The 26,934-nt window shown below is 32.1% G+C and overlaps 3 protein-coding genes and 1 pseudogene across 3 annotated transcripts; 3 read left to right on the forward strand and 1 right to left on the reverse strand.

The window, feature by feature from the left end:
• On the forward strand, window positions 4-3,111 carry LOC109358535 (IQ domain-containing protein IQM5-like). Its single transcript, XM_019602828.1, has 8 exons — window positions 4-508; window positions 647-740; window positions 1,036-1,101; window positions 1,217-1,305; window positions 1,410-1,497; window positions 1,937-2,167; window positions 2,267-2,368; window positions 2,664-3,111. Exons 1-8 carry the CDS (start codon window positions 117-119, stop codon window positions 3,072-3,074), a joined length of 1,473 nt encoding a protein of 490 aa, XP_019458373.1. The 5' UTR covers window positions 4-116; the 3' UTR covers window positions 3,075-3,111.
• LOC109358537 (IQ domain-containing protein IQM5-like) lies at window positions 5,327-8,511 on the forward strand. The gene is made up of 8 exons (XM_019602829.1): window positions 5,327-5,907; window positions 6,046-6,139; window positions 6,435-6,500; window positions 6,616-6,704; window positions 6,809-6,896; window positions 7,336-7,566; window positions 7,666-7,767; window positions 8,063-8,511. The coding sequence occupies exons 1-8, from the start codon at window positions 5,516-5,518 to the stop codon at window positions 8,471-8,473; spliced, it is 1,473 nt and encodes a 490-aa protein (XP_019458374.1). The 5' UTR covers window positions 5,327-5,515; the 3' UTR covers window positions 8,474-8,511.
• On the forward strand, window positions 16,793-18,972 carry LOC109357671 (transcription factor MYB26-like). The gene is made up of 3 exons (XM_019601664.1): window positions 16,793-17,191; window positions 17,461-17,590; window positions 17,865-18,972. Exons 1-3 carry the CDS (start codon window positions 17,059-17,061, stop codon window positions 18,604-18,606), a joined length of 1,005 nt encoding a protein of 334 aa, XP_019457209.1. The 5' UTR covers window positions 16,793-17,058; the 3' UTR covers window positions 18,607-18,972.
• LOC109357670 lies at window positions 21,500-26,636 on the reverse strand (annotated as a pseudogene).

Raw genomic sequence — 26,934 nt, forward strand, 5'->3', positions numbered from 1 at the left:
CATGCATTAAAGGGTCATTGTTAGTACTAATAGTCAATGAAGATTGGCTTTTACTTAGATTATCAACATTATTGGACAATATTGATGAGCAAAATGTTCCTAACTTTTGCAGAGGAATGAAAATGTTAACCAAATGCAAGGAAGGAGAAATCACAGTGAGCACAAAGAGCTTCAAGAATTTCTATAAGCCTTATCAGGTAGATGATGTTACTGCTGAAGAATCTACAATCTCGAGAAGAAAGAAGGTGGGAAATTTGAAGCTTCAAAGTACATTCTCATTCAAATATCTAGTTTCAAAGAATTCTGGTTCAAAAGAGAAAGTTGAGGGTATGTTCAATAAGCCAAACTCCTCAGTTTTGTTACAAAAACCAGAACTAATGTTTTCTCCAAAGCCCTTTGTTCATCATCCTGATGTAGGTGTAGCCGCAATAAAGTTTCAAAAAGTTTACAAGAGTTACCGGACTAGAAGAAATCTGGCAGATTGTGCAGTTATTTGTGAGGAGCTATGGTTTGTTCCATATCAAAGTTTATACTCTTCATTTTGATTTAATGACTAACAAAGTTTATGAGAAAAAAGGGTTAAGTGATTAATGCTTATTAAACTTTCCAAAAAAATCTGTTTAGTGAATTCTTTTCACTGGTTCAGGTGGAAGACTAAGAACTTTGCTGCTTCTACATCACAATTTGACTCAGAAACAGCAATTTTAAAGTGGACTAGAGCAAGTACCAATGTGGCTAAGGTAGTGTCTAATATTGGAAGGTAGAAACTAAAATTAACTTTGACTAAGTTCTGAAGACTGGAATATCTTTTGTTGTCCTTTGCTTCAATGGTTGGATCCATATTAGTCTTAAACCTTATTCATTCCCTGAAAGATATTGAACTTGACATAATATGCTTTCCAATTATATATTTGACTACGATCGATGGACCATATCTGATAGAGATTAATTCAAAGTTTTCAATCTTTTTTCCAACAAAATCTTTTTGGATATTTTTGAATAGCAACCATACCTTTTTTCTTCTTCTGTTGGTAGGTGGGAAAAGGTTTGTCCAAAGATGATAGGGCGCAGAAATTAGCTCTAAGGCACTGGCTTGAAGCTGTAAGATCATAAGTCTATATTTTGATTTATAAAAGATATTAATATTTTGTTTGGGTTTACTTAGAGTCCAAGGTAGTCAATTAATTTTAGGCTAAGATTTTCTTGTATTTTTCAGATCGATCCCCGTCATCGTTATGGCCACAACCTGGATTTCTATTATGATGTCTGGTTTCAAAGCCAGAGTTCTCAACCTTTTTTCTACTGGTAAAATTATTATCATGGCAAGTGCTAGAGGCCTAGTACCTTAGACTGAGAGAACTTTTGATCCCTGCTTTCTAATTTCTCAATTGCATTTTGGTGACATGAAGGTTGGATATTGGAGATGGCAAAGAAGTAAATCTTGAGAAATGTCCAAGAAGGATATTGCAGAAGCAATGCATAAAGTACCTTGGACCTGTAAGTTGTTTCACCACATGGCATTGACAATGCAATATATAATAATACTAGTAATAATTCTCTAATGCAATGGTTGCATCAATGATATGAATTATGGTATCATACCACTGCATTTAAGGCACTATATACTTCACCTATAATACTTTGGTAGTGTTTGTTATGTGGATAGACAAAATGGAACAAAATGTCCTGTTATGTTGTCTTTGGTTACACCATTTTAGTGAAACTAATGTTAATATATGTCCACCTTTTTAACTATCATGTCATGTTTTAACATGTCTATTAAATCCTTCCTATGAGTTTGTTATGAATATTGTTTTAGTAAATGACTTTCAAATGAGTTTATGTCAAAAGCTTTTGACTCTACTTAGTATTGCAAAGCCACTAAAGTTGTGTTTATTCTATGAGTTGTTTAAACTTTGTTGGTTGCAATTTGCAGAAAGAGAGGGAAGCATATGAAGTGATTGTGGATAGAGGAAGCCTTGTTTATAAACATAGCAAGGAACTTGTACACACTACTGAGGGATCTAAGTGGATTTTTGTTCTTAGCGCGTCAAGAATTTTATATGTTGCGCAGAAGAAGAAAGGCCAATTTCAGCACTCAAGTTTTCTTGCTGGTGGTGCTACCATTGCATCTGGAAGAATGGTTGCCCATAATGGAGTGCTTAATGTATGCTGCTACATGTTTCATACCTGGTTACCATTGATAACTTTTTATTAAGCATAATAAAACTCGGATTAAATTGATGTTAATTTACATCTGATTCAGGTTATATGGCCCTATAGTGGTCATTACCGTCCAACGCAGAAGAACTTTATGGAATTCATTTGCTTCTTGGTTGAACACAATGTGGATATGACAGATGTGAAGGTGAATCACATTAAAGCATCTTTGCAGTATAGGTTGAATAAATTAGCTCAATTTTAGTCCTTGAAATTATTTGGTATTGTTTGTCTCTGAAAGTATTTTGTTACTATTTAAGTCCATGAAATGTTTACAATATCATTATGATGCTCCTTTTAAGGACTTAATTGGTTACAATAAAATTTCAAAGCCCTATCATATACACCATATTTTTATAGAGTACTGAGTTTAAGATTTACTTATATCAACTTATTGAACTCTCCTTGAGGCTTTTTTGTAATTTCAAGTTTTGTTCCTGCAGACATATCCAGTTGATGATGATATTCCACCTTCTAATCCTGCTGATGAGGAAATGTTGCTTGAACACATAGAAGATAATGGCACTGCCAATAATTGTGGCCAAGAAAATATGATGGAACACTTTGGTAACAATGTGGAAGGTTCAATTAAAGAGAGAAAACACAAGTCTAGTAAATGGACTACTGGTGTTGGTCCTAGGATTGGTTATTTGAGGGAGTACTCAACAAAACTTCAAGCTCAAGCACTTGAACATATCAATGTTTCACAAAGAAAAATGCAACATGGAAATGGAACATTTGCATGCATGGAACCCATTCCCTCTCCTAGGCCTTGTCCAAAAGTGCACTTGTCTCCTAGACTTGTCAACATGGGACGTCCTAGCCCAAGGTTACAACATGTTACTCATTCTTAAGGTCTCAAGCCTCACTTCTCAGACATTTTGTGTCACTCTCTTTGGTTGGTCAAGAAAATCAAATTTAAATGCCTTAAGTATTGGATTATAATTTTAATTTAATTTTCTTGATTAATTGATAGATGGAGTAACATAAATTACGAGATTGTGAGACATGTGATATGATATTAGATATATCTAGCATGGTTCAGTGTTTGATGTGTGAGACATTCACGTTTTTAAGTATAAGTTACATAATATAAAGATGTCACAAAAGAACTAGTCCAAGATTTATTTGTTTCATTTTAGATTTTTCTTGGGCCATTATTTGGGTCTCTTAAAGCTTCTGCTAAATCATTTTTTTCCTTCCCCTCAAATGCCTAGTTACTTATACAGTTGATTGTGGGGTTAAGGTTTAATCTTCCATTATTGTAAGTCACCAAATCACACTTGAAAATACAACTAGTATTTTTTCCATCCTCTGTTTTTTTTTGGAGATGAAGCACTGCATGTGTTGAGCAAAACTGGCATCATATTCCACATACAGATAATATGGACATACTGAGAATGCTCTTAATCTACAAAGTGACATTATCACATTAACATTAAATGATACCTTCATTGTCACTATGGGTATGTCTATAATTATTAAAGATATATGATAAGTTATTTTGGAAGATGATAGTTGGTTAGAAAGTTAGGAATTAGCAAGTTTTACAAGCTTTCTTTTATTCTTTTCTCTTTTATAAATAAGTCATATTGGCTCAATTCTTATTCAATCAATTCAATTCATCAACTTTGATAACCATACCTAAAGACATGGAGCTATTATAAATGTAACTACCTGGGAGCAAACCTAGTCACAGATAGAGTGTTTCATTTGGTAACTTTTGTAGAAACAGTTATCAGTGACCTCTGCTGTCAAATTACTTCTGATCATTGATCACCATATATGCATACACAACCCATTAGAGTCCAAAATATACAGCATCTTGTATTTGGTTTTATATGTTTTTTCTTTCAAAAACATTGTTTATATTTGTTAGTGATCATTGATCAGATTAGACATCTTAGGAAATTGTCTTGTAGCTATAGTATTATACATTTTTTCCACAAAAAAGATTCAGTGTTGAAATAAAACAATTGAATGAACAAAAAATGGAAATAGTAAAGTAATTTGACAAAACAAAAGTAGCTTCAATGTTTTAAGAGCATTAGAATAAGGTAAATCACACATCTCATTCATGACTGCCAAATTCCTTCCTAGGAAGAATTGCATCAACAATGGTCTCAAACTTCTCTTTCAGCCATTCATACACATTGGACGCTTGATTTCACATTCTGAATTTTTTTCATGCACGTGCTTTAGGACTAAAAGGTAAATCCAAACTCTTTCTTCTGCCTAGCATTTTTTTAATTTTCAAGCACAATCATAAGTATATATTTTTCTATTGATTCTCATTTTTTTGTAATGTTCTTATTAGTGAAAGTTTTTATAATTAATTTTTATTGTAGCAAAATCTATGTGTTATTGATTGATTTTTAGCATTATTCGATTATAAAAATCTTAAGGAAACCATAGATGTGGTGAGCATTGACTTTTGAAAAATAAAATAAAAATTTAAAACAAACATATAACAAATCTTTTACCTTATTCAATGTTGTACCTTGTGTTACTGGACTAAGGTTTGTGTTCACTATAAGGCTTTAAATTTTGTAGGACCCCAAAATTATATGGACTATAGTATTAGTAATATGGGCTTCTATCTAATGGTGTTTATGATAATCCTTTTGATTAGTTGTATTTGTTATGGCAAAAGCTTCTTTCTGGGCTGATAAAATCAAACACGTGTTGAAATCTATAGGACAAAAAGAAAATGTTCTATGTTTCTATTTCATGTCTAGGATCTTGTATCTGTCCGAGGAAACACAATCTTTACTACTTTGGTTGCTTCTTTGATGTAGTGTGTGACCTGAGTTGATAAAATTATATTGTTTCAATATAGTTATTAAAAAAAACTCTCTTAATAACACGATTTAATGTTCCAAAAGATTGTTTTATATTGATAATAGATAGATAGTGATGCATGTATTTTATTAGTTTAGATTTGGTTTTTGCATAATAGCTAATAATTTTGCTCTGTAGTGTGAAATGATAGTAATAGCTATCAATTTTTGATGTTGGTCCAATGCCATAATGGTTTCTTTATGAATGATTTGCTCTTTGATCTCTCTTATTATATGTCTGTGAGGTAGTGAAATATAATTTGTTCTGAGATTTGCATGATAATCATTTGACAGTTCTACAAGATTGCAACTTTCACTTACATGTACCTCAATCAAGTTCATGCATTAAAGGGTCATTGTTAGTACTAATAGTCAATGAAGATTGGCTTTTACTTAGATTATCAACATTATTGGACAATATTGATGAGCAAAATGTTCCTAACTTTTGCAGAGGAATGAAAATGTTAACCAAATGCAAGGAAGGAGAAATCACAGTGAGCACAAAGAGCTTCAAGAATTTCTATAAGCCTTATCAGGTAGATGATGTTACTGCTGAAGAATCTACAATCTCGAGAAGAAAGAAGGTGGGAAATTTGAAGCTTCAAAGTACATTCTCATTCAAATATCTAGTTTCAAAGAATTCTGGTTCAAAAGAGAAAGTTGAGGGTATGTTCAATAAGCCAAACTCCTCAGTTTTGTTACAAAAACCAGAACTAATGTTTTCTCCAAAGCCCTTTGTTCATCATCCTGATGTAGGTGTAGCCGCAATAAAGTTTCAAAAAGTTTACAAGAGTTACCGGACTAGAAGAAATCTGGCAGATTGTGCAGTTATTTGTGAGGAGCTATGGTTTGTTCCATATCAAAGTTTATACTCTTCATTTTGATTTAATGACTAACAAAGTTTATGAGAAAAAAGGGTTAAGTGATTAATGCTTATTAAACTTTCCAAAAAAATCTGTTTAGTGAATTCTTTTCACTGGTTCAGGTGGAAGACTAAGAACTTTGCTGCTTCTACATCACAATTTGACTCAGAAACAGCAATTTTAAAGTGGACTAGAGCAAGTACCAATGTGGCTAAGGTAGTGTCTAATATTGGAAGGTAGAAACTAAAATTAACTTTGACTAAGTTCTGAAGACTGGAATATCTTTTGTTGTCCTTTGCTTCAATGGTTGGATCCATATTAGTCTTAAACCTTATTCATTCCCTGAAAGATATTGAACTTGACATAATATGCTTTCCAATTATATATTTGACTACGATCGATGGACCATATCTGATAGAGATTAATTCAAAGTTTTCAATCTTTTTTCCAACAAAATCTTTTTGGATATTTTTGAATAGCAACCATACCTTTTTTCTTCTTCTGTTGGTAGGTGGGAAAAGGTTTGTCCAAAGATGATAGGGCGCAGAAATTAGCTCTAAGGCACTGGCTTGAAGCTGTAAGATCATAAGTCTATATTTTGATTTATAAAAGATATTAATATTTTGTTTGGGTTTACTTAGAGTCCAAGGTAGTCAATTAATTTTAGGCTAAGATTTTCTTGTATTTTTCAGATCGATCCCCGTCATCGTTATGGCCACAACCTGGATTTCTATTATGATGTCTGGTTTCAAAGCCAGAGTTCTCAACCTTTTTTCTACTGGTAAAATTATTATCATGGCAAGTGCTAGAGGCCTAGTACCTTAGACTGAGAGAACTTTTGATCCCTGCTTTCTAATTTCTCAATTGCATTTTGGTGACATGAAGGTTGGATATTGGAGATGGCAAAGAAGTAAATCTTGAGAAATGTCCAAGAAGGATATTGCAGAAGCAATGCATAAAGTACCTTGGACCTGTAAGTTGTTTCACCACATGGCATTGACAATGCAATATATAATAATACTAGTAATAATTCTCTAATGCAATGGTTGCATCAATGATATGAATTATGGTATCATACCACTGCATTTAAGGCACTATATACTTCACCTATAATACTTTGGTAGTGTTTGTTATGTGGATAGACAAAATGGAACAAAATGTCCTGTTATGTTGTCTTTGGTTACACCATTTTAGTGAAACTAATGTTAATATATGTCCACCTTTTTAACTATCATGTCATGTTTTAACATGTCTATTAAATCCTTCCTATGAGTTTGTTATGAATATTGTTTTAGTAAATGACTTTCAAATGAGTTTATGTCAAAAGCTTTTGACTCTACTTAGTATTGCAAAGCCACTAAAGTTGTGTTTATTCTATGAGTTGTTTAAACTTTGTTGGTTGCAATTTGCAGAAAGAGAGGGAAGCATATGAAGTGATTGTGGATAGAGGAAGCCTTGTTTATAAACATAGCAAGGAACTTGTACACACTACTGAGGGATCTAAGTGGATTTTTGTTCTTAGCGCGTCAAGAATTTTATATGTTGCGCAGAAGAAGAAAGGCCAATTTCAGCACTCAAGTTTTCTTGCTGGTGGTGCTACCATTGCATCTGGAAGAATGGTTGCCCATAATGGAGTGCTTAATGTATGCTGCTACATGTTTCATACCTGGTTACCATTGATAACTTTTTATTAAGCATAATAAAACTCGGATTAAATTGATGTTAATTTACATCTGATTCAGGTTATATGGCCCTATAGTGGTCATTACCGTCCAACGCAGAAGAACTTTATGGAATTCATTTGCTTCTTGGTTGAACACAATGTGGATATGACAGATGTGAAGGTGAATCACATTAAAGCATCTTTGCAGTATAGGTTGAATAAATTAGCTCAATTTTAGTCCTTGAAATTATTTGGTATTGTTTGTCTCTGAAAGTATTTTGTTACTATTTAAGTCCATGAAATGTTTACAATATCATTATGATGCTCCTTTTAAGGACTTAATTGGTTACAATAAAATTTCAAAGCCCTATCATATACACCATATTTTTATAGAGTACTGAGTTTAAGATTTACTTATATCAACTTATTGAACTCTCCTTGAGGCTTTTTTGTAATTTCAAGTTTTGTTCCTGCAGACATATCCAGTTGATGATGATATTCCACCTTCTAATCCTGCTGATGAGGAAATGTTGCTTGAACACATAGAAGATAATGGCACTGCCAATAATTGTGGCCAAGAAAATATGATGGAACACTTTGGTAACAATGTGGAAGGTTCAATTAAAGAGAGAAAACACAAGTCTAGTAAATGGACTACTGGTGTTGGTCCTAGGATTGGTTATTTGAGGGAGTACTCAACAAAACTTCAAGCTCAAGCACTTGAACATATCAATGTTTCACAAAGAAAAATGCAACATGGAAATGGAACATTTGCATGCATGGAACCCATTCCCTCTCCTAGGCCTTGTCCAAAAGTGCACTTGTCTCCTAGACTTGTCAACATGGGACGTCCTAGCCCAAGGTTACAACATGTTACTCATTCTTAAGGTCTCAAGCCTCACTTCTCAGACATTTTGTGTCACTCTCTTTGGTTGGTCAAGAAAATCAAATTTAAATGCCTTAAGTATTGGATTATAATTTTAATTTAATTTTCTTGATTAATTGATAGATGGAGTAACATAAATTACGAGATTGTGAGACATGTGATATGATATTAGATATATCTAGCATGGTTCAGTGTTTGATGTGTGAGACATTCACGTTTTTAAGTATAAGTTACATAATATAAAGATGTCACAAAAGAACTAGTCCAAGATTTATTTGTTTCATTTTAGATTTTTCTTGGGCCATTATTTGGGTCTCTTAAAGCTTCTGCTAAATCATTTTTTTCCTTCCCCTCAAATGCCTAGTTACTTATACAGTTGATTGTGGGGTTAAGGTTTAATCTTCCATTATTGTAAGTCACCAAATCACACTTGAAAATACAACTAGTATTTTTTCCATCCTCTGTTTTTTTTTGGAGATGAAGCACTGCATGTGTTGAGCAAAACTGGCATCATATTCCACATACAGATAATATGGACATACTGAGAATGCTCTTAATCTACAAAGTGACATTATCACATTAACATTAAATGATACCTTCATTGTCACTATGGGTATGTCTATAATTATTAAAGATATATGATAAGTTATTTTGGAAGATGATAGTTGGTTAGAAAGTTAGGAATTAGCAAGTTTTACAAGCTTTCTTTTATTCTTTTCTCTTTTATAAATAAGTCATATTGGCTCAATTCTTATTCAATCAATTCAATTCATCAACTTTGTAATGAGAATATTATCAATCTTTGTTTCTCATTCTTCTTTCTTTAAGCTTCTTTTAAGTTTTCTTTTATACACATCTTGATTCATCGAGAAACTTTCTTTTTCATCCACATTTTATCAATAATTGAGTCGCTATGAATTTTCAAGTCACAAGCTACTCCGAAAAGTACAAGCCCGAAAACACTATACGTGTACCGACCACATCTTCGTAATTCCGAATACTCAGATTCATTAAACTACCCGTGTAATACTCCTTGACCGCCCCACAAATTGGTTATTCCTAAAAGAGTCATGTATAACAATCATACCCTATCTGGATTTATATCAATTGATTTAATACCATCATTTATCTGTCCTAATGGATAATGATAAGCTTGATTCATTAACAAGCTTTATTAGACATTTCTTATCTCCACTTTAGCAACAAGAATAATTTAATAGGAAAAACCAAGTGGTCCAAAATTAATAATAATGTGTAATAATGCAACATCTACTATGGCCTGTCCATTGACGCTTTTGGTGAAAGGACCACTATTATCACTATCAATGATACTTTTGAAGTATCATTGCACCAATTAACTCTCTAATATCAACCAAAAAAGACTGGTAGACACAAATACTAATACTAATAAAAAAGTTAAGTACCCAATAGACCAAAAAATATGGTTCACATGTCCATTTCAGAACCATGGACTTATATATACTGAAAGGTTCTTAGACATCTTAAAATTCCAAGCCATTAAAGTTGACTTCTCTATACTGCATGGCCTACATTCCCAAATGAGATATATGAGATAATAAAGGCAAGAAATCAGAATGGCACCTAAAGTTGAAATTTTTTTGGGTATTATTTGATGATATTATAAAGTGAAGGGAGTAAAAATAGTGTAGGATGCTTTCTTCAATTTGGAGCAAGTATGCAAACTTCATTTCATGGTGGTTTTCCATAAATGGAGGAAATATGAAATGGGGCCTTATATGGGGCTATTTTCTTCAGTATCTTTTTTTCTGTGGGGCTATTGTAGTCTTGTTTCATTGCTTTATAAATTATATAAGCTATGTTTTCCTTTTTCCCATTATTTGCACTGGCCACATTGATAAGAACAATATAGCCCTTAGTTTGTTATATATAGTGATTGGCTGGTTAAAATTTAAATTTTGTTCATTTTCTGTAATGTTTAATGGAAGGGTGAATAGAAATGTTGAGCATTTCTTGTCCATAAGTTGAATTGTTTCTCTTGTTACTAGCCTTTTTATTCTCATCCTAGTGTCTTAGTGTTAAAGACTATTGTGCATACATTATTATGCATGTATGCAAAACAAGTATTTATTTCTCATTGTCCCATCAGGATTTTTAATAATAGTTTTGCTATCTAAACTATTCAAATCCATATCTTTGATCTTGAAGATAAGTTTAGGTGAGCCAGATGCTATATTTCTTTATTTACGTATTTGTTGTATATCAAGGTACAAAGCATCTTGATTTCTTTCCTTGTATGAGGAAAATTTTGAACCCTCTTCTAGAGGGGAAAAAGAAAGATAAAAAAGAAAGGAGAAACTAGCATTTGACTGAAAATGACCCATACCAAAACCAATATGAGAATGAAGAGAAGACAAAGAATTACATAGCATTCCTTCATGTAGTTTTCTTGATATCTAGGTAAGTTTGGAAAAAACAAAAGACTCTGACAACAAGAGTCCTTGATGGCTCAACAAATAAAGCAAAAGAAGCCAATAGTATTAAATGTTGCATGTGCTGCAATTAATTAAGATTCTTGTTTTTTTAACTTGATGTTTCTTCTATCATAAGCATGCCAAGCTCTTACTTTTTCTCTCTGAAGCAACAAATTACATAAACTCCATGTTCCCTGGCACCTTGTTTCCCCACAATAAAGAATTTTGTTTTCTATCTTCTTTCACATTTTTACTATATATAGCACTCTTCAAAGGGCCATTTGCAAATTATAACTAAAATGGTCCTAAAGCCTAATTCATTGCTCTTAATTACTGCTTAAAGTTCATAAAGAATGGTTTAATTTCCTTAGCATTATTTCTGAGCTGCAGAATAATTACTTTTCATGTGTAGCATAATGAAACCTGGCTATAACATTGAATGATCAAACAGCATGATTATGCAACAATAATAGCCAAATATTCACTCCAAGAAAAGGTTACCAACAAGCTTATTGATAAACATTTTCTAACAAGTTCATGACACTCAACTATCATATAACATAAACATCAAGTGAAATAAAAAGATAGAAAAGCAATGTGTATTTTTTATAAGCCAAAGAATGTATTAAATTACAAGAGGTATTATATCCCATGTATCATATTATAATCCACTTTCATTACAAACTTAGGTAGAATGCATAAAATTAAGTATGTTATTGTTGGTTTCATTTAAGATCCATATCATCTAACAAAAAATATCATGTGGCATTTTAAAAGTAAAAACAGAAAACGAACCAAATTAATCATTTTTCCCAATTTGTTTTTTTTTTTCATTCAAGAAATTATATACAGTCCTATGGGTAGTGGCCTAAAGGTTGGAACCGGCTTTGAATTTGTCTTGAGTTATTTTGGGTGGATACTAAACAGTATTCATCAAGAAGACAACAGAAAAATTAGTAAGATGGTACTTTAATTTATGTGTAATAATCTCTTATGTTATATAATTAGTAAGATGATACCACATAGAATGAATGAGAAATTAAAGTAGAAACTTACCACTTGAAATATGATAGCCTTGAGTGGTAGGAACTAGGATCAAATAAGATGGTTCGACTTATCGAGTATACAAACAACATTGGTTTATAGTCCTAATTGAATGAGAAATTGGATCATTTTAGACCATAAAAGCAATAAACACTACTAATCCATTGTTATGCCTCATTCAAGTTAAAATTTAATAATTATGTAGCATAATTTTATATTTCTACATAATTATAAATTATTTATAATGATATTTGGTACACACAGTTTAGTTAATTAAATATAATATGACACTTTTCCTATTTAATGTGTCATTAGGGTTTAAATTAATAAGATGTGAGCGCAGCATGATGGCATCACAACACAATGTTTGAGAAGATAATTAGTGGCTTACCGTTAATTCCTAGTAAAATAGAAGGTATATATGTATATAAATTACGTGTAAAATGGAAAAACGATAAAAAGGACAAATAATACCACTGCCAATTTTAGATGTGATCAACATCCGATCAAGTTGCGTTATGGGCTAGAAAAAGCTATTATTTGGGCAACATAACCAATTAGTTAGGTTCATGCATGGTGCATCTTTTTTTTATAATTAACACGTATTCTTAACTTGAATCAAAAGTGATAAATATTAGCAGAAAATCAAACCAAAAATCTTTTAGTTTTTTATACTTATTATTATTTCTTATCCTGAATCTTTAGAGTTGATGTTAAAGTTGTCCTTTAATTTTTCCCACCACAATACTAGGACCCATTAGAAATTATCTATATGAGAATATCCAAATTATACGATTGTCGATCATATTCGGATGGAATAGTTTCAATTTATTTACACGTTACCTGAACTAAATAGGTAAAGTCAAACTTCTATACAAAGTATGATATCCACAATGATGACACAACCTCTTCAAGTGTAATTTTCTCCACCTCATTGTATAAATAGGTAAAAAGTCAATCACTGTGTAAATTCCTTTTAGGTAATACACCACTAATGTGATCCCATGGTCGACGACTATCTGGTTCAGCCAACCAACACAAGCCTCTGTTGGATATTTTAAATGTGAATGAAGAAGTCTTACATTGCGTAAAAATAGATTAGTTAAAGAGCAAATAAGTGGATGGACCCCCATAGACCTAAAGTCTTAAGATTTTGGGTCAAGATGTGGTGTCAAACCCACTTATATGCTCATTTCACTTAGCCCATCGAGGAATGTTGTAACTCATGGATGAAGATCTCCCAACAAGTGGTATCAGAGTCGATGGTTCGATGGCTCTACGGAGTATTGAAGCGACAAGTGGTCGGTAGATCCATATGAGATCTTTGTGTCGAAAGTCTTTTTGACGAGAGGTCAAGGTGGCATGCTCCGTTGATGAAAGGATAGGCCAACGACAGTGCAAGTGGGTAGAGAGCTGAGCTCTAGTGTATCCAATACCCGAATGAGAATTCACACTTGAGGTGGAGATGTTGGGTATTCCAAGTGTGAATGAAGAAGTCACACATTGGACAAAAATAGATGAGTTAAAGAGCATATAAGTGGATGAATCCATAAACCTAAAACCTTAAGGTTGTGGGTCAAAATGTGGTATCAAACCTACTTAGATGATTCTTCAATAGTATTGGATAAGGAAGTAGTTATGATGAATACTTTTATTCCTAGATTTAAGAATAAAGATGATAACTTACATGAGAAAATTCTTTTATGTTGAAAAATCGCTTTTTATGTAGTTATGATGAGTTCTCTTAGTTAAAATCACCTGAGTGTTCTTCCTATTTCCTCATGATGCTATATTACTTTCAAGGTTGAGCAGTATTAACAATGTTTCTTCTTCTCAAAGATTGAGTCTAAAAGTTTTATCATAAATTTGGGACGATGGTCCATTATCATGTCACTTGTCATTTAAACTTGGTTAGTCTCATTCATAAGGGTAATGATTAATCATCATTATTAAGTATTTACCACTCACTTAAGTAGTCGTCCATGTTTTATAAGGGTTTAGATTTTCCAAAGAATGATTGGAATATACTCTCTTTAACCTTATCATTCATAACATATTCATAGAGAGAAAAAAATTATCAGCAATAATATTCATTAAAAAAAAAGAACAACATTAGGAGAACAAGTAGTACTCCTATCCACTAATTGATTAAACATTACATACAAGAAGACAACTAAAAAGGTTTAACAACCATTCCACAAAAGAGAATTTAAAGCTAGGGAAACATGCATTGAGGATGTTCCAAAAATGCACAAAAATTAAATTCATTACCTCATGTGGACCATAGTATTTTCAAATAATAGTTTGTTCATCTTTTCTATTAATGGAGAAGTAAGTACTACAAAAAATAAAGGAAATAATAGTATGGTAAAACATTTTTATTCTTTTATATACAAAAAATAACATTTTTAATATTCAAAACACATGTAAATTCAAATATTTATCTCTCTATATTTATTAATATAGAGGATTCTTATTCTTTATAAACAATCATATTTCTAACACTTTTGGTATCAATCAGCAGTAAGATTCTCAACCATCATTCATTAGTTGTCATTATTATAAACAATCATTTTTCTAACACTTAAAATATATATTTTTTAAATAGAAGATTTTGGTTTTATTCTATGGTATATTTTTTTATCAAAAAGTTTCTATTGACATGACTTTTATTATATGATGTAAGTATTTTTCATTCAAATTTGACATGGAACCGAACCAAACTGGGAAAAAAAGTTAGAGACTAAAATAAAAAATCAAAATAGGGATGGATTTCAAAAATACTATTTACATGAGAAAAAATGTATTTTTTATTAATAATTATTCTTTTTCAGGCGATAATCTAGAAATTAGTTAATAGTTCATGAAGTTGTTTAGCTGCTTTGAAAAGGTTGTCAAATAATTTTGATTTCCAAACTCTCTGTTTATATGTTTTTCATCACAAATGGACCACTTAATTAATATGTACCACAATTAATTACTTCTCTATAATTTAGTTTTATCATTTAAAATTACTTACTTTATTATATAATAAAAAATAAGATTTGCGGATCCCCTCCCAAAGCTATGGTTTCACTAAAATGGGAAAGACGTGCATAATTAAGTAATCCAGCGAATAATCACTTAATTTGACCGTGTTTGGTGGCAATTTTCTAAAGTTAATATGTACACTCTTTTGGACACATCTCAATTATATTTATAATCAATAATTAATTGAATAAAAAAAGTGCTTTTAGATTAGTACTGATTTATATTGATAATAACATCCAAATGAACTTGTCAGTCTTCTACTAATGTTAAGAACAATGTGAAGCCTTCATACATAACCTCTAAGAAATATCTTTCTGGGAATCAAGCTCATGTAGAGTGTCAAATATTTATCATGCATTCTCATTTCTAAAATTTAATTCAACTAATAGGTAGTTGTTTTTGTAACTACATATTAATCAATTAAATGCTTCTTATATTTTAAGCAATGAAATGCTTCTTTTTTAAGATAAAGGAAAAACTTAGTACTAAAAACATTCTAAGAAGAAAGCGTCTTGGATTTAAAACTATCTTACAAACTGAATTTCTGTGCAAACTAGATTTAATTTATTAGAATATTTTGATATATTAATTATTTGTCATACTAATCGTGTCCACGTCTTAAGTATTTCCATTCTAAGGGTTAATGAAGCCTCATAATAGATGGTGCTAGAATTTCCTCTCTTATGAATTAAGACTAAATAATATATAGCCTAAGGAACATATAATTCGTACATGATGTTACTGTGGAGGTCCAAGTTGCTGGGAATCACAAACTTTTGCAGTGATTTGATGACAAAATAATCAATTATATATATATATATATATTAGAAGGCCATGGCCACCATTCTCTTCCCTATCTATATCACCTTTAATTTGGATACTTTTCACGCAATGTCTTCTAGAAGTTTATGCATGCATGCATGCAATATATCCCAATAAAATAGCCATTTTATATTATAGTTGGCACTTAGCAGATCATCAAAAATTTCCTAAAAAGAATGTAAAAAAGAACAAGCTGTACCTGTAATCATATATCTTTTAGAATAACTATTTGCTTAATTACTATAGTTTTACATACACTTTCAAGTGGAAGATTGAGGCTTTGATGAATTGTAGTGGATGAAAAAAGTGATTCATATCAAATAGAATGTTTTTTTATCGAAAATTCATTTAATAAATAAATAAAAAATAATGAGTATTACGAGAATAAGTGATACTGTTATATTCACTCTTTCCATTGTTAATTACTACTCTCAAAAAGGACAAAAATGAAGAGGTAAATTGGTAAGCATTTACACAGTTTATAATCTTGATTCACCAACCAGTTGAAAACTTTATTCATATGGGTACGTGCACAGCATAGATTTTTGGATAAGCAATTTTTCGTTTAGGCACTTCAATTTATTTTTAACATGTAAAACTATGTTTTTTCTTTGACCCAGTATTATAAATTTTTTAGTTTCCTTGGTTGCATTATTTCTAAATAAATGTTAGTTTCTTTTATGTTTGTTATTCTCAACCCTACAAAACACTTATATAAGGAATGATATACTAGTCTTATGATAAAAAAAAAAGGAATAGTTCATATCAATGTAAGTGCTTCTACTTATATGTATATTTCTTGCTATTTGTGATTTCTTGCTTATATATAAATAAAATGTGGAGTCATTAATATTATGGGTCCCATGACTCTGCATGTGTGACACATGTACATGTCATCCATCCCTAAACAAAGAAAGGGATCTGTTATTATAAGGCCTAAACAACTCTTGCAGAATTACACTGCAGCTTTTAGCACTTTGCTACAAACCCTAACAGTGCCACACAATGGTACAACTCTCACATTAAATTCACAACCTTAGACTACTCTCTCATTTCTGTTCAGTTTCTCATCACAATATTCTTTTCACATTTTAATTATATAACCTCTTTGTAAACTAGAGCTACAGATATAAAGCCTATATATGGTTATAAATTCCCTTGACTTCATTTTTTTGAAATATATATAATACTAAAAGTGATCACATATCTAGTAGTAGTAGTTAGAAAGGAGGGAGAAATGGGGCATCACTCTTGCTGCAACAAGCAGAAGGTCAAAAGAGGGCTATGGTCACCTGAAGAAGATGAAAAACTCATCAACTACATCACAACTTATGGACATGGTTGCTGGAGTTCTGTTCCAAAACTTGCAGGTAATTAACATTTCTCATCATTTCAGTTCTGATAAATATTTGTACACCAAGTTTTGAACATTTGATACTCACTACACTCTATACTTATATCTATCTCTGACTTACTTTTGATAATCTTTATATACACATCAAAAAGTAACTAAAGAAACTATATTTGTTGTCTCATTATTGTTGACTAGTGTGGTACATGAAACATTTCCATTTCCATTTTCTTTAGTTCTCCAAAACTCTTGAGCTTCTTTATGGTTATTTAATTTCATGGTGTGCAGGTCTGCAAAGGTGTGGAAAGAGTTGCAGATTAAGATGGATAAATTATCTACGACCTGATTTGAAACGTGGAAGCTTCTCTGCTCAAGAAGCAGCCCTCATTATAGAACTCCATAGTATTCTAGGCAATAGGTAATATTTCAACCATTGCTCTAGCTATATTTTTATTAACATTTTGTTTAAGAGTTAAGTTTTGGAGGAAAATTAAGGAAAAATGAATACATTGGAATTATCTCTATGTATATTTTATGCCTCTCAAATCTTCCATTATTTTCTCTTCTCCTCCAAAACTCAACTCGCAAATGGACTTTAAATTTAAAAACAGTACAATATCACCTTTTTTTATGAAAAAAGTTCCTTTATTCAGTTTCCAACATGAGTGAAGAAGGGTATTGTTATTGGACAGGTGGGCTCAAATTGCCAAGCACTTACCTGGAAGAACAGATAATGAGGTGAAAAACTTTTGGAATTCAAGCATAAAGAAGAAGCTCTTTTCTCATGATGTTGTTCCTTCTTTATCCACATTTTCTGGCAATAGCTTTGTGGAAAGTTTCTTCCCTTTAAGTACTGAAAACCCTATCCTTAACTATCATCATCATCATAATCACCTAGACCAGTTGTACCTTCCCATCCTGCAAGGTAATTTTGATCATAATGATATCAAATTAGACATAAACAATTACAACACCAATTTCCTACACATTCAGAATCCAATGCCACAAACAGTACCATCCAATAATCCACCTTTGTTGTGTGAAGATACATGGTCACTTGGCACTGTACCTCATCATCTTAATCCATATCAAGATATTCAAATCACCAAAAGTGATGCCACAAATCAAAGTACATGGCAGCATTATGAATCAGTGGAACCCAACATTAATGTACCAAAAGTATGTGATAGCATTGAAGATTATGTTTGTAACATTCCATATAATCCATCTACCTCAAAGGAACAACATGAGACTCTTGCAAGAATCCAGTGTTATGCACCTAGTATTTGTTCACAAGATGATGAAACTCTAGATGCAACAAATCAAGTGGAGTATATTGATGCTTTAATCATGTCATCATTGCAATCAACAACAACATCTTCATCATCAATAGTCACAAACTCTATCATTCCTTCAAGCTTGGAGTACTCTTGAACATTAAGATTTGGTACTACATAAACAATTAATAGGGTTATTTTTTATGTATATATATATAATTGAGTAGTGGTGGGAGTCTATTTATGTGGTGAAGTTAATTAATTATTCCATGCATGCATTTAATTATGTGATGAAATTTGGAAATAGAGGAAGGAGTAGATATTTCATTAGAAAACCTGAACCTTGCTAGTTCAGGCTATTGCATTAAGTGATGGTTGATGAAGTTCCATGAATATGTGTGTAGTTCCTTTCACATGTTTGTAGAGTAAAAGAAAGTGTGATGTGTGTAAGAGTTTTTATCATTTCCCTTGTAGACTAGTTACTAATATTGTGATACCAATCATATGGCTAATTGGATGTGCACTTTATTTCATTTTCCCTGTCACATATCTCACAATTTTTTGTCTCTCTATTCCGGACTAATCAAACATCACAAAATAATATTAAAATATTAATTTCTGTTTTTATAATTTTTCTTTTTAAATAAATGAAGCTCTATAATTGACTTGATACATCAAGTAGGACATGAATAGGAACATGTGATCATCATCCTCTATTTTTGACATTTATGGATGACGACTACAAAAACAGAAGAGACCTACACATACAATGGTCAACTTTTTTGCACTTGAGGCCACATTAACTCTTTTTACTAGATGAGTTTTAGAAGAAAATAAAGGAAATATAAAAGTTATAGAGTCATGAAATATATTTGTAATATGATTTTAAAGTCTTCTATTTTCTTTCTTTATCCTCTAAAACCATTCAACTCAAAAATATTCATTTGTGAATTAATTTTTGGAGGATAATAAATAAAATAGAATAGATATGACACCCATAAAATAAAATTGTTGGATTATTCTAGTATTTTTTCTCTCTAAAATTGAAATAGTAAAAAAAAAAGTCTTAAATAACATAGCCCAAAAGGTAGTTAGGGGTTTTCTGGCACTTAATATATGCCACATAGCACAATTGGAGCAAGTCTTAGTTAACATCTAATCTATTATTTTTTTCAAGGCCTCAATTGTTAATCAACTTTTTTTAGCCAATTCAACGTAGTTAACATACTTTTTTTCTTATGTTAAGTGAAACCATATATCAATCACAATATTTAACCCAATCGCATATATGCTAATTAGCATATGTGCTAAGACTATAGCACACTACTTCTTAGCATAACTTTAAATATGCTCTTAGAATTAAACATGTTCCTTTTTGTTCTATTAAGAATTTAACAAGTTTTGGCAATAAGGTGGGTAGGTCTGGTTTCCTTCACATTATATGCTGTGTGAGTTGAATTTGATTTTGAGATTTTCTTTACTGATAAAAGATGTACAAAAATTTACTCTAAATCATCTTTGAGGTTGATGGTTTATTCTTACCTTGCATAAGTCTCAAAAAGATTTATTTCCTACATATTTATCTATATAAAGTTTGAACCATGCATCTATATGATTCATCTTCTGATTGAATAGAATAGTTTTATAAAGTAAGATTCTCGGCATTGATTGGTAAATAATTAACCAAAGATTACATGTATGTGGTATTGTCAAGTGCATGATGAGTGTACATCTTCTATCTCTAGAAGATGTATCACTCTATGTGTTATTATTTGCGATTGGTCAGCTAATACTTAATTATTGAATTTTTTTAATTTAAATATATTTTTCAACCAATAATAAATAGTATCACACCACTTTGTGAAATATGAGATGTGGTTGATGGAATTTCCGATAAAGCAAAGTCCACCTTTTCCTACAGTAATAAAGTACAAGACATATCACACCCTTACATTATTTCTTTCACTTATGCAAAAGGCAAATATTCCCTCATGTATTGTGCAATTACTTTCAATATCACAAAGAAAACAGTAACTAAAAGAATTCAAAACGTGTTAACCAGAAAGAGGGAGTAAAAATTCACATTGCTTCCCTAAGTTCATCAATCAAGAGCATTGCCAAATTATGATAGTGGCATAGGCCCTTCCAATCATAAGGTTTATTTTATTTTATTTTCTTCACTGTTATAATTATGTTCTGATGAATGTGATTTTTTATCATTCATAGGCCCACTTTCTGACAGCATTATCTCAATAATTTGAAGGGCCCATAACTTTGGAAGTGGACTCCTTGATCTATCATGACAAAGTGTGGCCCATATATTTTGCATTTCAATCAATCTACAATCTAAGAATCTTACAAAGTTTTTTATGTTCTTCCTTTCTTTTATCCCTGCTCTATTCTTTTTTCATTAGGGAATTGAGCAATGAAAGAAAGATGAGAAAACCAAAATAAAGGTTGTTTTTTCCTTCACCTTCTAACATCTTTTGCCACAACATTTATTTATGTGATGTCATGTTTCATTCCCCCTATTCAGACCAGAGTCACATTCAAATTATAAAAAGGTTCCTCATGTACATTTAAGGCCAACTAGCTCCTAATGTATATCTGATCTAATATATATATATAGTTCATAAATTATAATAATTAGAGAAATTAAAATATGTTAATATACCTAGTTTGGGAGTACTACTATTATTTTTTACGCAATAGAGTATCACTATTATGCAAGTCAGGAGTTATTTTTTATTGAATTTAATATAACCCTCTTCAACTGTATAAGAATCTCAGTAATTATTAGTATATGTCAGTGATTAATAGAAACCATGGCTCATCCTTCGAATGCTAACATTTATATTTTATAATGATGCATTATGATTGATTTACTATTATGTATTATGTTAAACTTATTTAACATTGTATGTTCAGGTTGCAATAATTCAAGTTGCATTTGTGATGTAACAAAATAGAATACTTAATTATTTGACAGAAAATGAAACACAGGTTTACTTTTGCATTGTACAGAAGGACTTGATGTGCATGAAAAATATAAATTTTGACAATTTTAGTCCATGCTTATTGATAGTACAGCTAACACTGCATTGTTCTTACATTGAAGCAAGAATTACTGAATCAAACAAATACTAATTACATAAGGGATAAGTAAATATGTTGCATAGGTGATTGAATCAAATGATAGCAAGAACCTTTTATCACATGATCTTTGTCTCTCTTGTGCCCCATTAACACTTATCCTTACCCTTTCGTTTCCTGGCTCTACTTTTCAAAGCTGACACATGGGTCCTGTTCTCATTCTCCTGAGTTCAAAACACCATCTTAGTTTCTCAAGAGAAATGTGTGTGAAAATAATAACTTGTCATAAGTTTTAACTCATAACTCACCCTTGCTACTATCATATGTTTCAGTGAAGCAACAAGCTCAAACAAATACTCATAAGCAGACTTGTGTGGCTCCTGCAAAAAGAACCTTCCCTTCAGAACTAGCCATATTAACCATTTTGAATTATTAAAGAATTATGATTTAGTTTTTCGATAAAGAATGTCTTTTTTTAGTTCCTTGACCATTGCCTGCAAAACTGTATTAACAAAGGAGTCGCTGATAAAAATGATGCTATGTTACCAGTATGTTGGGAGGAAGAGGCAATCCTTCCACCACAGGAGCCCTTGGAACCTGCATCATTTGAGTGCCTCCTGAACCATCAGGAAGCTCAACACCCCAAGATGGGGCATTATATATGCCCAATTCCCCAAAATCAAACCCGGGTCTTATTCCAGAAGGATAAAACATTCGAGGATCAGAAAATGCAGAGGTTGAGGCCTGTACATGCATATCAAAAAATTTAAGTTGGGTCAGTGTTTCCAGTCAATGCTAAAGTGAAGAGAAAAATCATGTTTTTGGCATCTTAAATCTTAAGATATGCAAAAAGAGAAGCGGAAAAATATAAGCCAAGTCAGTTAAGGGCTTCAAAATTTCAGAGATAAACAATTTTCACTATTATGCTACAAAAACTGCCAAACCTATTTGAACTCTAAGATTGCTACTAAACCGATGACAGATAAGTCCTCAATTCAAACTGATAAGGAGGAAAACAGAGAAAATTAACATTCAATTTTCATTCTCGCCCTTTCAAATTGCTTTAGAAATTAATAGTCCACTACTCATTTCAAGATAAATTGAGCATCCTATCCCATACTACAACGTAGGAGACAGTTTTATCAACTAATACAAATTTAAAATTAAAGAAAGTCACTGGCATTATCATCACTTAACAAGTAGGATTAAACAACTGAATTAACTTGCCTTGCTAACCAATGTAGAAAGTAAAAATTAAAGCTTGATATTAATGACTTAATCGCTTTATGATGTAAAATTTGATATGCAGCACAACACTATCTATTTCTGTTAGCTCTTACATGCAGTTATACTCATTCATTCTATAGCTATCACATGAAAAGGAAAGCTAGGAGCACTTCTTGAAAAGCTTTTGCGAACATACCATTCGAGAAGAGTCTAGTTGACTCAAGTCCATCTCAATACCATCAAAATCAACATAAGGATCCACCTGGGAAGCAGGTAGTAACAAAAGTCAGCCACGGTTAACAAAGATAAAAACCATTTCGACAATTTCTTTATTTATAATATATATCCCATTACCATAGAAGATTCTCAGGGGTCAAAATTGTCTACTTTACCATACAAAACCTCATTAGACCTATAGCTTTCCAAATGAATTATTATATTTTTTTTAGTCATCTCCAGACTAGCATATAAATCTCATTTTTACCTAGTTCCGTTTTGGATTTGATCCCCTATACTCCTACAGTAGAAAAGAAAATGTGACATTTAGACATTGTATGTTAACTACATCAGAGGTCTTACCATTGGTCTTTCTGCAGATTTGAATGAGTGAAAGGAAGGACTTGCAAAATCAGGCGACTCCAATATTGCATATGCTCCTTCATTGTAATATCTCCTATTGCCAAACTGCAACATAAAAGACCTTTAAAGATATATAATACATCAGATGCTGCAGATAGTAAAATCACACTTCCTAGTATTGAACTATATTTCATCACTTAAACATAATAAGTTTATATCTTTTTCTTTTAAGTGAGAAAACCTACATGTCTGTAACAGTTCCCATGTGCAGAGTTGCTAATGAAATGTACACTACATTTTCATTATGTATGAAAGTTTCATCATTTCATGAATAAATTTTGAAAACATGCAATTAAACACTTTTAACTATTCAACCCAAGTATTATGAATTACAATATGTCCAAAATGCAAAAACTGATGACAAATGAATAGTATTAATAGAAATTTGCTAAATGCTTAAGAAAGTTTGAACCTGTGGATAGTCTGGGGCACTGAAAAGTGTATATAGCTTTCCTGACTCTCCTTCATGATCCATGCTGTATCCACTCAACATATCCCCAAAACCATCCCGGATAGCCCTTGCATCAGGTCCTTCATGTGATCTGATGATCAGCTATGCAGCAAGAATAGGACACAGCAAATGTTTTAGCAGCAAGAGTAACAGTCACAGACAAAGGGAAGCTAAATTATGCATTTGGGAACTAAAGAATTGGGTTATTTTTAAAAAGAAAATGATGCTATAGAAAGGTAAGAGGGGCTAGGTGGTCCAATAAAATTTACTAACTTGTGTTAGTTCTTTTATATGCATCTAAGGATGCAGTTCATATTAAACAATGACAGCAAATTCTTAATCTATGCAATTTAGTTATGATAAAATATATAGGCAGCCCATATATTAGTTCCCCTATAATTTTGAATATTACCTTTAAATTGTGCTGCTTTAAGAAAGCCTCAGTGCAATCAGGACCCCACCATAAACCTAATTTTCGACCTGCATTATCCCTCAAACCATCCCTTGTAGATGGTTTTGACCAGAGAATGTCACTCAATAATATGTTAGGACCTTCACAAGGGGAATCTACACAAGCTCTTTCGACTTCAGATAACTCAGTTAAAGAACCAAGATCTATGCGTTGTGTCTTCTTACGTTTTGGCTTTCGTGAAGGGGCAGCATTTAGGCTGCGGAAAAGCCCTCCATGAGTAGTATAAACACAGTTTGCTATAACAGAAGCTCCTTGAAACATTCTAGAAATTTATAGTAGACCGCTTCACCTTGATCACCATATTTAGTCCAGACCTCCTTTTTAAAACCATGTCTCGCAGTACAATATCTTGTTTCATGATTTCCACGGAGTAGATATACTCTGTGAGGCATCAAGACCTGAATGTGCAATGACAGACTTTACATACTAATAAATATTTAGAGAGCAATGTATATGTCAACGTTGTATTTGGTCACCATATTAGCTACTAGGTCGAATAAATATTTTTCAATGGTGTTCTTCAGTGTTCTTTCCTTCCCCCGGGATGAATATACACCAATAAGGTAACAACCACCAACAAAATAAGGATATCAACATTTATGTAGTTTCACAGCATCACCTACCTTCCAAGCCAGCAAGACCAAAAATACTTCAATGCCCCAAGCTCCTTTATCTACATAGTTTCCATTGAAAACATAAAACTGCTTCTCAGAGGGTACTCCTTCATGCTTAAAAAGATACAGCAAATCATGAAACTGTCCATGTATATCGCCTACTACAACGACTCTTGAATATTTTCCTTGACAGTCAATCTCCACGCAGTTTGGTTCTTTACATAAAATACTGCAAGCAGCATCGATCAATTTATCCACCAAAATGGTTGGCATGACATGGCAAAACTTAGATGGCAACATCCTCTGTGTAGCCTGCTCAAGGGCAAACAACATTCCCTGAACCCACTCTAAGGTGATGCAATCATCTGGAGGCCATAGAAGATATTGTTGAAAGCATGATGGCAACAGAGACTCCTGTACCTCATGTATACCATTTTCAAATCTTAAAACATGCTCCACGTCCAATATGTCTTCTTCATTTGTCATGCTTTGAGCCCCATTAATCAGAGAATCCCTGTTGCACATCTTTCTTGACACAGACATGGGAGTATCTCTCATCCCTTCATCCACACATCCAACCTGTAAAACTGATCAATGTACCTTGAGAGAAATCTAGATAAAGGAATGAGAAAAAAATCTACAAATGCGAGGATAATAACTAATAAGCTCTCTTAACCCCCTTACTTGATCTACAAGTAAGTCAGGCCCAGTTGCAGCCACTCTAGGTTGTTTATCAACAATCCCATGTGCAAGTTCTTTCATCCTCAATACTAAATGCATTTGTTGATCATCCAAGCTTTCATAAGACATCCTACTTAGTAGTTGAATTATATCCCTTGACGCACTTACCTGCAAACTTCATCATGTGAGATGTGATATAGAATATTTAACACTGTATAATCAATCATGAACTAATCAATGAAAATAAGCATCATGAACCATTTTCTCGATGCTGAAGCGCAATGCAGCAATCACATCATTCTTAGACACCTGTAAAATGGAAGCAAGTTATAAGGACAGTTCTTACTGCTCAGCACAAACACAAGGTAAATTGCACATAACATTCAGCATCTGCTAATCTATCTTACCTTTCTATCTCGATCATTGACAACCCCTCGTGCTATTTCTCTCATCATGACTAAGGAATGAACCTGCTGGTCATCTAAATTCACCAAAGACATTGAATTTATTCCATCTAGAATCTTATGGCATCCACTCTTAATTCTCTCTTTGTGGGGGTCCATTAGATTATGGAGCAAACAGTTGCAAGAACTACATTAACTGCAACATGTAAAAACCAGAATACCTCTAATGAACATTTTCAAAGTTTAACTATGCACGATGCTTCTTGTAATGTAAAGAGTGAAAAAGATAACATCTTTGAAATAACTAAAAAAAAACAAATAAGAAGAATGGAAAAATAGAGAGAAAAGAGGTAAATGAGGTAGAGCAAATACCTCATTCCAAAAATGGAGGAAATAGCCATAAAGGAAGGTAATTGAATTGAAGAAACTCTTCAATCTGGAAAATAAAGTGTGCCCTAATTGGGAAATTGGATATGGCTCCACTCACAGTTTGAAATGTCTTCAATTTGTTGGAATGGGATTATTAGGGTTTATGTGAGGGGGTTGAAAATAATAGATAAAAAATGTGCGAAAATAATATGGTTTTCACCACTCGCCTTATGATTGGTCCACCTCACAGTCTTACGGTGATTATGACCCATTGACTTGTTGACTTAAATTATCACTATCTTCTTTACCTATTATTTCAAATAGAGAATAAAATATCTCCTATTATAATAAAATAAGTTATATCATCCAACTATTAAAGTTACGACATGTATCTTAGTTAATCATTTTCTTTAAAAATATTTCTAAAATTAAATAAAATAATACATATATCATATTTTATTAATGGTTAAAGACTTTATTCTATTTTACCCAATTCAGATTCACGTATTCACCTAATTCAACCTCATATCAGTCT

Source organism: Lupinus angustifolius, chromosome LG10 (assembly GCF_001865875.1).
Source record: "Lupinus angustifolius cultivar Tanjil chromosome LG10, LupAngTanjil_v1.0, whole genome shotgun sequence".
Taxonomy (NCBI): domain Eukaryota; kingdom Viridiplantae; phylum Streptophyta; class Magnoliopsida; order Fabales; family Fabaceae; genus Lupinus; species Lupinus angustifolius.

What these genes read in the sequence shown, in the direction of transcription:
- LOC109357671 (XM_019601664.1), top strand. Translation starts at nt 17,059, where the DNA reads ATGGGGCATCACTCTTGCTGCAACAAGCAGAAGGTCAAAAGAGGGCTA. An exon ending in TTCTGTTCCAAAACTTGCAG is followed by an intron (nt 17,192 to 17,460) that starts GTAATTAACATT and finishes CATGGTGTGCAG; the next exon opens with GTCTGCAAAGGTGTGGAAAG. An exon ending in CATAGTATTCTAGGCAATAG is followed by an intron (nt 17,591 to 17,864) that starts GTAATATTTCAA and finishes GTTATTGGACAG; the next exon opens with GTGGGCTCAAATTGCCAAGC.
- LOC109358537 (XM_019602829.1), top strand. Translation starts at nt 5,516, where the DNA reads ATGAAAATGTTAACCAAATGCAAGGAAGGAGAAATCACAGTGAGCACA. An exon ending in CAAGTACCAATGTGGCTAAG is followed by an intron (nt 6,140 to 6,434) that starts GTAGTGTCTAAT and finishes TTCTGTTGGTAG; the next exon opens with GTGGGAAAAGGTTTGTCCAA. An exon ending in TGGATATGACAGATGTGAAG is followed by an intron (nt 7,768 to 8,062) that starts GTGAATCACATT and finishes TTGTTCCTGCAG; the next exon opens with ACATATCCAGTTGATGATGA.
- LOC109358535 (XM_019602828.1), top strand. Translation starts at nt 117, where the DNA reads ATGAAAATGTTAACCAAATGCAAGGAAGGAGAAATCACAGTGAGCACA. An exon ending in GCATAAAGTACCTTGGACCT is followed by an intron (nt 1,498 to 1,936) that starts GTAAGTTGTTTC and finishes TGCAATTTGCAG; the next exon opens with AAAGAGAGGGAAGCATATGA. An exon ending in CCCATAATGGAGTGCTTAAT is followed by an intron (nt 2,168 to 2,266) that starts GTATGCTGCTAC and finishes CATCTGATTCAG; the next exon opens with GTTATATGGCCCTATAGTGG.